Raw genomic sequence first — 13,750 nt, forward strand, 5'->3', positions numbered from 1 at the left:
AAGTGAGAAGGATGAGACCAATAGTCAATCTTCTTAAAAGGTGACTTTGTGTATATTTTCTATGTGTTTTTTATGAATGGTTACTGAGATCAATCTCAGTTTTTAAAATTCTTACTTGAACAGTAATGATAATAATTATCCCTACATCTTGCAAATGTAATGAGAGTGGGATGAAGTTGATGAAACAAAGCTTTTTGTTAGTTTCAGGAGTCAGCAGCATTTGGTTATTTTTATTGCAGGGCTGTTGTCCTTAGTTGTCCCAGCTCCTTCCACAAAGAGGCCCCCACCTACTTTTCTCCTGATGGGTACTCTACTCTGGAGCACAGCGGTTAACCAGTGAGAATCCTACATACACGAGAAGTGTGGTCACTTCAGGTCAAGGTGAGAATTCACCCTGCATTTGAATTAAGAGGTTGGCAACTTAGTACAATCACAAATTGTCCCACATCACCTTACTACATAGAGTCAAAAATACCTACTGAAATGAGCAACTGCAATCCCTCCCCCCGCCAAAAATAACAAAAGATAGAATTCTCCCAGTGGATGCCTTTGATCTATTAAAAAGTTAGCAAACTTCTTCCTATAAGGAGTTCCAGTGAATATTTCCAGCTTTGTAAGTCATACTGCCTTTGTAAAGACTCAACTCTGCCACTGTAACCCTAAAGCAACCACAGACAATATGTAAATGAATGGTATGGCCGTGTTTCAATACAACTTTATTTACAAAAACAAGCAGCAGGCTGACCCCTGCTTGAGGCTGATGCAGAGACTACTTCCTGCTGAGAACACCAGGCGCTTATATTTGAGACAGGCTGAAGGTATGAGATGGGAGAGGCAAGGCAAAGGCACTGAGGACAGAGGCATACAAATAACAAAGAGCCAGGCTGTCCAAAGAGCAACGTGTATGCCAGAAGGTGGCAAGAGACTAAAATTCAGTTAGGTGAGAACAGTACATTTTAAGCATGTGCAAACTGAACTTTTGCTGGTTCATCTTTTATTTAAAAACTACATTAAAGATATTCTTAAAACAGTATTTAAAAAATCATTTTCTATCAGAATCACATACTTCTTCCTTGAATCAGAAGTTGTGCCACTAGCCTGGTTACCTGTGGATTCACCAAGCAGTCCAGCAAGTCATCTGTAGAAATGAATGTTTGGGAAAGGGCCACAGTCCTATCTGAGGCAATCTGTTCCACAACTGCATTCTCACTCTCACTCATCATTCGTTGCCTCTTGGTATTAGGCAGTTTTCCAAAGGATTTTCCATTTTTGCTGACAAAGTCTTCACCGTCATTTTCAAATACGCCTCCTCTTTCTGAAGATGGTTCTTGTGAACCTGGTGTGACAGGTACCAGATCAAGACCGAAAGGCCTTGCCGCCTCCTGTTTCACTGTTCCTGAGCTTACGGTGTGGCTCGCAGCTTGTTCTACCCCCACGCGGCTGTGCACATCTAACTCCTCCTTTACCGTGCAGTCTCTGTTGGTTCTCAGTGCTTGTGTTCCTACCACTTCAGATGTTCCATGATGATTTAGAAAAGCAGAGACGGCCCCATTTAAGTAGTGACAGTTGGCTTCATGGGATGTTTCCTCAAGCTAGGGAAAAAGAAAAACTCTTTAAAATGGTTATACATACTTACTTAAATTGGAAACAAGCGTTCTTGTCAGAGCTGGTTTATCACAGGATAGTAACTGCCATGATGAAAAGTGGAAGAGACCTACCTCAGTTGGGTTTAACCAAGCTCTGGTATTGTGTGGATTCTCTGCAGTTTTCAGGGCACACACAAGCATGCGGGTGATTGCCTCTTCTACCCGGGCTTGGTGGTCCTCTTCCTAAGTCAAGGTTAAAAAAAGAAGACGTAGGTTTTCATTTGTCTCTGGGCCTCACTGCTTGAAACAGAGGAGAGTCTCTGAGTTGTGTGTTTTGTTCTTTCATCAACATAAGCTTTGTTACTGAAGGAATGAATATGCTGTTGGCAGACCACGATTTTTCTGTATTAACTCTCTTCTGCCACCTAGAGAGAGTTGCAGAATATTTCACCAACTAAATTTAAGCACGGGTCCTGCCTGTAAGACAGAGGCCTTAAGTATGAGTCACCTGTGATATTTTCTTCAGCATTTTCCAGTCTCTGACATGTTTAAAGTTTCTTTTTAAAAGTATCCCATAAAAATGAATAATCCCAATAGAGGATTATTTTGACAAGCTAATTTTTTGAGGAATGGGAAAAAAATTTTAATAACATTCTTGGTTGGATGGCATTGCTGATGCAATGGACATAAAACTGGGCAATCTCCAGGAGATGGTGAGGGACAGGGAAGCCTGGCATGCTATAGTCCATGGGGTTGTGAAGAGTCAGACACGACTTGGTGACTGAACAACAAACATTCTTGGCCACAGGAGGAGAAGGCTAATATCTATCTTAAGGCCAAATATCTATCTATCTATTGTATCTTAAGATGCAACACGTATAAACTATGGCAATCATGATAAACTACATTAAAATTAGTAACTTTTGTTCATCAAAAGACACCATAAAGGAAATAAAGAAGCCAGATGTCTGTAACATATATAACTGATTGCAAAATATATAAAGAATCTGCACACATCAGTAAGACAAATGACCCATTCTTTTTTTAAATGGGCAAAACCCACGAAGACAAACATGTCAAAAAAAGAACAATTATATGAGTAATAAACACATGAAAATAAGCTTAGCCTCATTAATAATCAGGGAATTGCAAATCAAGAAGCCCATGAAACTGGCAAAAGAGGGTCTGATAATTCCAAATGATGGAGAAATGTCAAATAATTGACAGAAATCTTATACACTGATGGCGGGAATGTATGCTGACAGACATTTAGAAAACATGCAGGCATTATCTTATAAACTTGAGTACTGTATACCCTACAGACGGCAATTCCACTTCTAGATATATACACATTCTCTGGAGAAACTCTTGCACATGTATACAAGAATATTCTATTTATAAAAGGAAAAAGCTACAAGCAACCCAATTATCCATCAACAGAAAAATGAATCAATAAACTGTGGTACATTAACACTAGAGGATATTATTATACCACAGTGAAAATGAATGACCAGCTACATGTGACAACAGAGATGAATATTAGATGAATATTAGAAACACAGATGAATATTAGAAACATAATATTAAATTTAAAAAAAAAGCAAATCCTCAAGATGAGATACCACTTCTCACTAGGATGGCTATAATAAAAAAATACGGATAACAAATGTTCATAAGGATGTGGAGAAATCAGAATCTTCATACTTTGTTGGGGAATGTAAATGGTACACTGCATTGAGATTTCTGCCAATTCCTCAGAAGATTAAATCTAGAGTTACCAGATGGTTAATTTTATGAGTCAACTTGGGTAGGCTATGGTGACCAATTGTCTAGTCAAACACTATTCTAGATGTCACTGTGAAGATATTTCATAGATGTGATTAACATTTATAATCAGCTGACTTAAGTAAAAGGAGATTATCCTCATAATGTAGGTAGACCTCATCTGATCAGTTGAAGGTTTTAAGAGCAAAATTTAAGGTTTCTTGGAGAAGAAAAAATTCTGCCTCAAGACTGCAACAGAATTCCTAAGCCAGTTTATAGTCTGCCAGCCTATCTTACAGATTCTGGACTCTAGATGGCAACTTGAACTCATCTGAATTTCCAGCCTGCTGGCCTGCCCTGGCTGATGTCCATATGATCCAGCAACTCCACACCCAGGTATATACCGAAAGAAATGGAAACATACATCCACACAAAACCATGTACATAAATGACAGCAGTAGCATTATTCATAATAGCCAAAAGTAGACACGATCCAAAGGTCCATCACTGATTAGTGGATAAACAAAATGTGGTATGTCTAAACAATACTTTTTAGCTATAAAAAAAAGGAATGAAGTACTGATACACGCTACTCCATGGATGATTCTTAAAAACAGTATGCTAAATGAAAGACGCCAGCCATGGCTGCAATCAAAGCCTCTTCTGGTTAAAGCATGTGCAGACGCAACACTGCCTCAGGTGGGAGAGGCGGACTTGAACATAATGGTAGCCATTCTTTTGTCAAGTGGAGCAGGCAGCCAGGATTAAGCATAGCATATTGGAGGGAAAAAGCCTTTGGCAGAAATAAAATGATAAAACCTAGCACTGAAAGACTGCTCTGAGACGATGTGTAAGTCAGGACTGTGAACTGCGCAAGTAGTAATGAGGACCCTGAGCCAAGAAGCAGATATTTCCAGCCCAGATGATGTAGAATGGGACTAGCACCATGGGACATGTGTGGCAGGTTCAGCTGGGCCCAACACAGTTCTCCTAATAGTCAAAGGAGCAGACCCAGCACACCAACCTCAGGGCGCACTGTGCCCTGAGAAGAAAGAGAACAGCATGTCACAAAAACCCTACTTCCAACCTCAGCATCCACCAACAGAGCACAGAATCCATAACCTATAGCACAGCAAACAAAGTAACACGGGAGTGTTGGTTAAAATTAATCATCAAGTTATAAAGACAGGCACTGTGTATCTTAAAAGCAAGGAGATGGCATTTGTTAGAAAAAGAAAATACCAGCTCAATCCATGAGTTTATACTGACAGTGACAGGATCAATGGATTCCACATAATGCCACCAGTGTCTGGGAACAAACAGAACCTGAAAACCAAACAAAAAACAGTTAGCACAAAACCAAAACATTTTATTCTTATGTCAGAATCAGATCTAAATTGAAGCTGCTAGGGAAAAAAATTCAAATGAATTTATAGCAATATTGTAATAGGAAAGGGAAAAATAAGAAAAAGCTCCCATAATCCTTTTATTCCTTTTAAAAAAAAATTAACAAGTTTGCATGTTCTACAAAGGATATTGGCTTCCCTGGTGGCTCAGATGGGAAGATCCCCTGGAGAAGGGAACGGCAACCCACTCCAGTATTCTTGCCTGAAGAATTCCATGGACAGAAGAGCCTGGCAGGCTATAAGTCCGTGGGGTCGCAAGGAGTTGGACACGACTGAGCGACTACCACTTTCACTTTTTCACAAAGGGTATTACCAGCTTCTCCAGTCTCTACTCTCCTTTATGCTGGACCGTCTTTGTCTGCATCCAAATCTTGGTAAAGGATTCTGAGATTATAACTCTTCCTCCTTTCCATCACATAAGAATTATATGAGTTCTGAGAAAGGGCGTATGTAAAAATATAGGACATAGTTTCTGACTTCTCACGGTATAAAATCTAGCCAATGAAATAAAATCTATAGAACAGTGGCATTACATAAGGGTAAATCAGAGGAGTGGACACTGGTGGTAGGAGGTGAGAGAAGCAGGCACAAACTAGGGAGGCCAGGGGCAACCCGGATGAAGGAAGTGTGATTTGAACCACGACTAGGAGAGAAAGAGGACATGCCAGGAGGGGGAAGTGAGCAAGGGAGGTAGGACTGTCGAGGGATAGCAAGCAGGCCAGTTTTACCACTGCAGAAGGAATAATGGGGAATAAAGTAGGAGAATCAGGTTAGGGCCAGTGGAGGGCCCTGAATTCAGAATAAAGAATCTGGATTTTATATCCTGTAGGCAGTACAAGTTCCTGAGAAGTTCTGAGTAAGTGGACGGTTAAAATAGTGACATTATGGGAGAGTCTGGGAAAGACAGGAGAGTCCTGCAATGGTCCACTTATTAAATTAAATGTTAAGATTTAAATAGGAAGTAACAGCAAACGAAAGCAATGGGCAGAGCCAAGAAGGACTGTATCTGTCCAGACTCACTGCAAGAGTCTGTGAAAGGCCAAGTAGAGTAGATGGAGATGATCTGAAACTTTTGGGTTTGGATTTAGAAAATGGTAGCACTTGCTACAGACAAGGTGGAGATGGGAAGAGAGCTCCTTTCAGGAGAATTAGGCACTGAAAATGGCCACTACAGCCACTGGATCTAGTCATTAGGAGGTCTTGAAAGTCCTATCACAGTTTACTTTCAGTACAGAGGTAAGAGAGGGAGCCAGTTTATGGTGGATTCAGGAAAGAGAATGATGTAAAAAAACTGATACAATGGACAGAAATACTCATTGAATTTGGCTAGTAAAGTAGAAGAAAAAAAAGAATTAGCAGCCACTTCACACCCACTAAAATGGCTATAGTTGTAGTAATATAATAATAGTAATAATATCAATAATAATAAAGGAAGATAACAAGTGTTGGAGAGGATGCAAAGCAATTAGAACCCACACAGATTGCTGGTGGGAATGTAAAATGGTGCAGCTGCTATGGAAAACAGTTTGGCAATTCCCCAAAAGTTAAAACACAGAATTAACATATGACCCAGCAATTCCACTGCTACATAAATACCCAAGAGAACTGAAAATATACGCTCTTACAAAACCTTGTACACAAATATTTATGGCAGTATTAGTCATAATAACCAAAAAAGTGGAAACAACCCAAATACCCATCAGGTGTTTAATGGATAAATAAAATGTATATTCACATAATGGAACAACAGTCAGTTCAGTTCAGTTGCTTAGTCGTGTCTGACTCTTTGCGACCCCATGGACTGCAGCACTCCAGGCTTCCCCATCCATCACAAACTCCTGGAGCTTGCTCAAACTCATGTCCATTGAGTCGGTGATGCCATCCAACCATTTCATCCTTTATTGTCCCCTTCTCCTCCTGCCTTCAATCTTTCCCAGCATCAGGGTCTTTTCAAATGAGTCAGTTCTTCACATCAGGTGGCCAAAGTATTGTAGTTTCAGCTCCAGCATCAGTCCTTCCAATGACTATTCAGGACTGATTTCCTTTAGGATTGACTGGTTGGATCTCCTTGCGGTCCAAGGGGCTCTCAAGAGTCTTCTCCAACACCACAGTTCAAAAGCATCAATTCTTCGGTGCTCAGCTTTCTTTATGATCCAACTCTCACATCCATACATGACTACTGGAAAAACCATAGCTCTGACTACATGGACCTTCGTCGGAAAAGAAATGTCTCTGCTTTTGAATATGCTGTCTAGATTGGTCATAGCTTTTCTTCCAAGAGCGTCTTTTGGTTTCATGGCTGCAGTCACCATCTGCAATGACTCTGGAGCCCAAGAAAATAGAGTCTGTTACTGTTTCCATTGTTTCCCCATTTATTTGCCATGATCTTAGTTTTTTGAAAGTTGAGTTTTAAGCCAACTTTTTCACTCTCCTCTTTCACTTTCATCAAGAGGCTCTTCAGTGCCTCTTCACTTTCTGCCATAAGGGTGGTGTCATCTGCGTATCTGAGGTTATTGATGTTTCTTCCAGCAATCTTGATTTCAGCTTGTGCTTCATCCAGCCCAGCATTTTACATGCTGCACTCTGCATATAAGTTAAATAAGCAGGGTGACAATATACAGTCTTGACGTACTCCTTTCCTGATTTGGAACCAGTCTGTTGTTTCATGTCCAGTTCTAACTGTTGCTTCTTGACCTGCGTACAGATTGCTCAGGAGGCAGGTAAGGTGGTCTGGTATTCTCTCTTGAAGAATATTCCCGTTAGTTGTAATCTACACAGTCAAAGGCTTTGGCGTAATCAATAAAGCAGAGGTAGATGTTTTTCTGGATCTCTTGCTTTTTCGATGATCCGATGGATGTTGGCAATTTGATCCCTGGTTCCTCTGCTGTTTCTAAATTCAGCTCAAACATCTGAAAGTTCACGGTTTGTATTGCTGAAACCTGGCTTGGAGAATTTTGAGCATTACTTTGCTAGCATCTGAAAGTGAAGTGAAAGTGAAGTCGCTCAGTCGTGTCCAACTCTTTGCGACCCCGTGGACTGTAGCCTACCAGGCCCCTCCGTTCATGGGATTTTCCAGGGAAGAATACTGGAGTGGGTTGCCATTTTCTTCTCCAGGGGATCTTCCCGACCCAGGGATTGAACCGGGTCTCCCACATCGCAGACAGATGCTTTAACCTCTGAGCCACCAGGGACGCCCCGTGCTAGCATCTGAGATGAATGCAATTGTGCGGTAGTTTCAACATTCTTTGGCATTGCCTTTCTTTGGGATTGGAATGAAAACTGACCTTTTCCAGTCCTGTGGCCACTGCTGAGATTTCCAAATTTGCTGGCATATTGAGTGCAGCACTTTCATAGCATCATCTTTTAGGATTTGAAAGAGCTCAACTGGAATTCCATCACCTCCACTAGCTTTGCTCCTAGTGATGCTTCCTAAGGCCCACTTGACTTTGCATTCGAGGATGTCTTGCTGTAGGTGAATGATCACACCATTGTCGTTATCTGGGTCATGAAGATCTTTTTTGTATGGTTCTTCTGTGTATTCTTGCCACCCCTTCTTAATATCTTCTGCTTCTGTTAGGTCCATACCATTTCTGTCCTTTATTGTGCCCATCTTTGCATGAAATGTTCCCTTGGTGTCTCTAATTTTCTTGAAGAGATCTCTAGTCTTTCCCATTCTATTGTTTTCATCTATTACTTTGCATTGATCACTGAGGAAGGCTTTCTTATCTCTCCTTACTATTGTTTGGAACTCTGCATTCAAATGGGTATAGCTTTCCTTTCTCCTTTGCCTTTAGCTTCTCTTCTTCCCTCAGCTATTTGTAATGGAACATATTCATCCATAAAAAAGAATGAGGAGCCGATAACATTCTACAGTGTGGATGACCCTTGAGGAGATTATGCTATGTGAAAGGGGCCGGACATAAAAGACCACAGATTGCACAACTGCACTTATGTGAGACGTCCAGAATAGGCAAATCTATAAAGAAAGAAAACAGAGAAGTGGCTGTCAGGGTCTGGGGGTGGGGGGGTAGGTCAATGGGGAGTGACTGCTGACAAGATGAGGAAACAGACTGCTTGAGCTGGAGCACTCGAGTGTAAAGGAGGCAGAAACAGCCAGTGAGAAGAGGACAAAGGAAGGAACACAGGCAGTTAAGAGGGATAACCAAGGAATAAAATCTCCTTAAGAGACTAAGAAAACCTGGTAAATGTTAATAAAATATTGGCCCGTAAATGCCAGTGTTGTAGAGGTGATTTTCCCCACTGGGTAGGAGCACTAAGCTTTGAACCTTTCGAGATACTTCAGAGACAGTCAGTTACAAAAGCAGCATCCATTCTTTCTTAAAAGCAAATCATTCTCAACAAATATTGTATGATATCAATCTACAAAATGATAAAACAAATCTATATACAAAACAGAAACAGACTCACAGACATAGAAAAAAAGCTTATGGGTATCATGTTTGGTTATGGGGGAAGGGATAATTTGGGAGTAGGGGATTAACAGATACAAACTACTGCACTCAGAGTATATAGGTAACAGGGATTTACTGTATAGTACAGAGAACTATATTCAATATCTTTAATAAATTACAATGGAATATAACCTGAAAAAATATATAACTGAATCACTGTGCTATACATCTGAAACTAACACAATATTGTAAATCAACTAAACTTCAATTTTAAAAAAGCCTTAAATCCCTAAATCATTCTTAGTTCATTCTGCCTTTGTTGGCCCACTAACTGGATACGCTTGAACCTGTGTTTGTGTGCCTGGATTCTAACGCAGTTGAACAGATATTAACTGCGAATAAATGTTTCAGAAGTGCTCAAGTACTCATGCCTTGACACCTTCTCTTAACCTAAATAAAAATGACTGAGCTCCTGGATCTTCCTCCACAGTCCATTCTCCTCTTCACCACCAGGAGGAGCCATGCACCCTCCTCTCATTTCCCTTCCATGACCTGTGAAGCCGGGACCGTGTGAAGCCTACAGCTGGAGAAGCTAGCATCCAATAGCAGAGCAGCAGCGAAGGGACCACTGTCAGTCATTTGTACTGGTAGGGAGGCACATGACATAGGACTTGAAAGAAGTTATAGCTGGGGTGTCCACTGACAGGTCACCAATGTTTTAAAGCTCCCATTACCTGTCCTGGGCTCAGCGTGACCATATGTCTTCGAGCTTTCCGGAACTGAGGAAAACGTTTTAAATCAGGATTGACAACATTGATTTTACTGAACACACTGGATTCTTCATAAGGGATTCTAGTTGGATAAAGGAAAGGAGTATCTTCAGGAGGAAAGAGATGCCATCTTTTCCTAATGAAAAAAAAAGATACAAGTTAATATTGTAGACTTGAGACAAAAGATGTAAGAAGGCAGCAGTGACGTGCCCATTTTCACCCATTTTCATTCAATCCATAAAGGAATACAGGAGCCACCTCAGGGGTCACCTGGCCCATCTCTCACTCAGTTCTGGAATCTCCTCTGCAGACACCTGGTGGAGGTAGGGTAGCAACTAGTCGGTATCTCAGGATGTCCCAAGTAGCCCCTTTGCAGGGACAAGATCTGCTTTGTAAGATAATTCTCAAATCAAAGTCAGTCTCCTCATAAGCTGTTTCCATTCCTATAGACAGAGCTACCTAGAATAACCTCCGCTCTTTCAAATCTCTGTATTCTTATCTTATCCAGAGTAACCTGTCAGGGTTCTGTCCATCAAGTTAAATTTTCAGACTTCTCCCTGTTTGGACCGTGAATTTCTTAAGCTAAACATTTGTTAAATTGATTCATTAAGGAAGAGAAATGCACAAATGATGCCACACAATAAAAAGTAGTATAATATAGGAATTTGCAAAAAGAGAAAACTGTAAAATGGTTTAGTCACTTTAAATTTTTTTGGAAAATGGAAGTGATAAATCTTAACTTACAAAACATTAGACACACCAATACTTGGAGCCAACAGGGGGAGGACATCTGAGGCAAAGAAGGGAGAAGTGAAAAGGGAAGAGACACAGACAGAAATCCACAGATGGGGAAGTAGAGAGAGAAAAGAACCAAGTTCTGAGACAAGTCCTAAAGCCCTCCAGTGACCCCTGGCAGTTACAGTAGGGCTATCTTGTCCTTTCAAGATAGGTGATTACATTTCTTAAACTAGGAAGTATAAAGTCTTATTTTGCCTTAGAGATGATAAAGCTGCTCCCTTCCCCTGGACTCGTTTGGGAGAATATGTTTAGAATGTCAGAGCTGGAAAGACCTTATCAGTCTAATTTTATTTTCAAAGAAGTGGAAGAAGGAGCCAGCTAAGCAGACAACTGTCTAGCTGAACTGGGAGTGGACGCCTGGAAGTTCTGGATCAGATTTCTAAGAGCAATCCTGATCATGGCTGAGAGACATAGCACATAAAAACCACCGTGTATGCTGCTCCCCTTATTTCACAAAGGAGGAGACTGAACCAGAGGTTAAGAGATTTGCCCTGGTCATGAGACAGGCTGATAGAATGGAGCAGGGAGTCCTGCTGCCTACCCAATAGTCACTGCTTTTCCTGTGCAACACACAAAGACACACACACACACACACACACACACACACACAAACACATTTCTCTCTCTCTCTCTCCCTCCTGCATGCCTATGCACATGTGCATTACCTTCCTTGTACCTGGAATACTAAGTTGCAACCATAGGTGTCCAGATGACAGGGTGTATGGGCCCCCAGGGAGCCGATCCACAATGTACTTTCCCGTCCATTTCTTCCAGGAAACCCAAAGTCAGACCATATCACATCCTGTTATGAAAATAAAGTTACAGTCCATCAAGAAACAACCAACTCTGCTGTACAGTAGTGTCACACATTTTCACTTACACATCTGGTTTGGGGCAATGGGAACCACTCTGTTACAGAAAGCACTACAGACGGAAGAGCTTAGGTTTGCAGAGCAGGCCAAGAATTCTTTTTAACCAATTACATATCTGAATGACCTCACTAATAGCAGTTACTCAACAAATATTTAATGTCTGCCTACAACACGCCTGGCACTCTCCTAGAACATGTGATCAATCAGTGAACAAAAAGACAACAACGCCCACCCAAATGAAGCCTACATTTTAGAGGCTGGAGACCGACAAGAAACACTAGGCAGAGTTATGAGGATATCTGGTGGAAGTGACTCAGGCAGTAGGAACAGTGACTGCAAGGGAAACACAAGTTTTTAAAAAAAAAATCTCTGAAGCTCAACTCATGAATCCAGAAAGGCATATTCCCTCTAAACAGTGTAGATATTTCGAGGTATAAGTAATACATTAACTTTTTGCACTTCAAAGACCACATGAAAGAAGGCTTCTCCTAGGTGGTGGGTGTTCAGTTGGTCAGTCGTGTCTTACTCTTTGCAGCCTCATGGCCTGCATTATGCCATGCTTCTCTGTCCTTCACTATCTCTCAGAGTTTGCTCAAACTCATGTCCATTGAGTCTATGATACCATCCCAAAGTCTCATCCTCTGTTGCTCCCTTCTCCTCCTGCCTTCATTCAATCTTTTCCAGTATCAGGGTCTTTTCCAGTGAGTCAGCTCTTTGTATCAGGTGACCAAAGTACTAGAGGTTCAGCTTCAGTATCAGTCCTTCCAATGAATATTCAGGGTTGATTTCATTTAGGATTGACTGATCTGATTTCCTTGTAGTCCGAGGGACCCTCAAGAGTCTTCTCCAGCACCACAGTTCGAAAGCATCAATTCTTTGGCGCTCAACCTTCTTTATGGTCCAACTCTCACATCTGTACATGACTACTGAAAAAAACCACAGCTTTGACTATACGAACTTTTGTCAGCAAAGTGATGTTTTTGCTTTCTAATATCCTGTCTAGGTTTGTCTCCTGGGTTAGTGTAGTTGTTTAAAACTATAGGTGCCTTTACTATTACCTACTAAATCAGAGTGTCCAGGTGGGGGAGACACAGCACATATTTTGAAACACTACTGCTATGCTCCTTAAAGTCATGAACTCTTTAAGTGTAAAGAACTTTAAGACAGAGACCGCACTTTGAACTTGGCACTCCTTATGTCTAGTTCTCTTTCAACAAACTGCTCTGCTTGATTTTATTTAGGCTTAAAGAAAGAATGTTCTTGTTTTTAAATAAAAGTTGGAAAACTACAAATGTAGTTTGACATAAACTCAAATCCATGAACTTAAAATATGTATAAGCTGAAAAGAAAAGGACACACTATTGAGTCAGACAGAAAGGTTTGGCTTTATTTATTTTCTGAGTCATGAATTTTTCCTATTGAATTTTAAAGAATAAAGCAAAATAAAAAACACTTTTAGGTGCAGAACATTGTCCTAAATACTGACACTAGTTTTAACAGTGTCTTCAATCTGCATTTTCTATTTTAAGAGGCAGAACATTAACATTACTCAAAGAGAAAGGATTCTGGAGAGACATTTTAATAGATGGTTTTAAGGAAGAGTAGAAAAAGCATTTTCATTTTTGTTTTCAGTGATGAAGATAGCAGAATATGTGCATATAACTGATATCTGTTATTAAAGGCGGAGTTTTTTAAAAGTCAGCACTATTATACATGCATACGGTTCCATGCAGCAGCTCTGGGGTTGGCAAAAGTCACGTCCCCTCTGGACACAGCACATACGCTCTATGCAAGGAGCTTACCTGTTTTCCTAATGCCTATTGGAATACCTGGTTCAGGTTAAGTGCTTAAAATCTTGGTTGCTTGGGAGGGAAAGAAGAATATGTTGGCTTATTATAAATGGTTCAGGTCAAGAACATTTTTGAGCATCTGAGTCTGGTGAGTTTACCATCTGAGCAGATGGGTTGGGAGGATCCCCTGGAGGAGGGCATGGCAACCCACTCCAGTATTCTTGCCTGGAGAATCCCCATGGACAGAGGAGCCTGGAGGGCTACAGTCCATGGGGTTGCAAAGAGTTGGACACGACTAGGCAACTAAGCACATCACAGCACACTACATATCTAGTATAATGCTGAATGTTTG

General features: G+C 40.9%; 1 protein-coding gene across 5 annotated transcripts in view; it reads right to left on the reverse strand.

Annotated features, from left to right (window-relative positions):
• Nucleotides 1-695: 695 nt before the first annotated feature.
• Nucleotides 696-13,750, reverse strand: part of HSPBAP1 (HSPB1 associated protein 1) — a 55,986-nt gene continuing 42,931 nt past the window's right edge. For 2 of the 5 annotated variants that reach the window (XM_042232232.1, XM_012095752.4), the window contains 5 exons: nt 11,402-11,538; nt 9,903-10,074; nt 4,620-4,676; nt 1,719-1,829; nt 696-1,592 (listed from right to left, as the gene is read on the reverse strand). In XM_042232232.1, coding sequence (XP_042088166.1) covers nt 1,059-1,592; nt 1,719-1,829; nt 4,620-4,676; nt 9,903-10,074; nt 11,402-11,538 — 1,011 coding nt within the window. In that variant the 3' untranslated portion in view covers nt 696-1,058. Of the gene's footprint in view, nt 1,593-1,718; nt 1,830-4,592; nt 4,677-9,902; nt 10,075-11,401; nt 11,539-13,750 lie in introns of all 5 variants that reach the window. The other 3 variants (XM_012095766.4, XM_004002979.5, XM_012095761.4) reach the window with 2 other exon arrangements.

The sequence above is a fragment of the Ovis aries genome, chromosome 1 (genome assembly GCF_016772045.2).
Source record: "Ovis aries strain OAR_USU_Benz2616 breed Rambouillet chromosome 1, ARS-UI_Ramb_v3.0, whole genome shotgun sequence".
Classification (NCBI taxonomy): domain Eukaryota; kingdom Metazoa; phylum Chordata; class Mammalia; order Artiodactyla; family Bovidae; genus Ovis; species Ovis aries.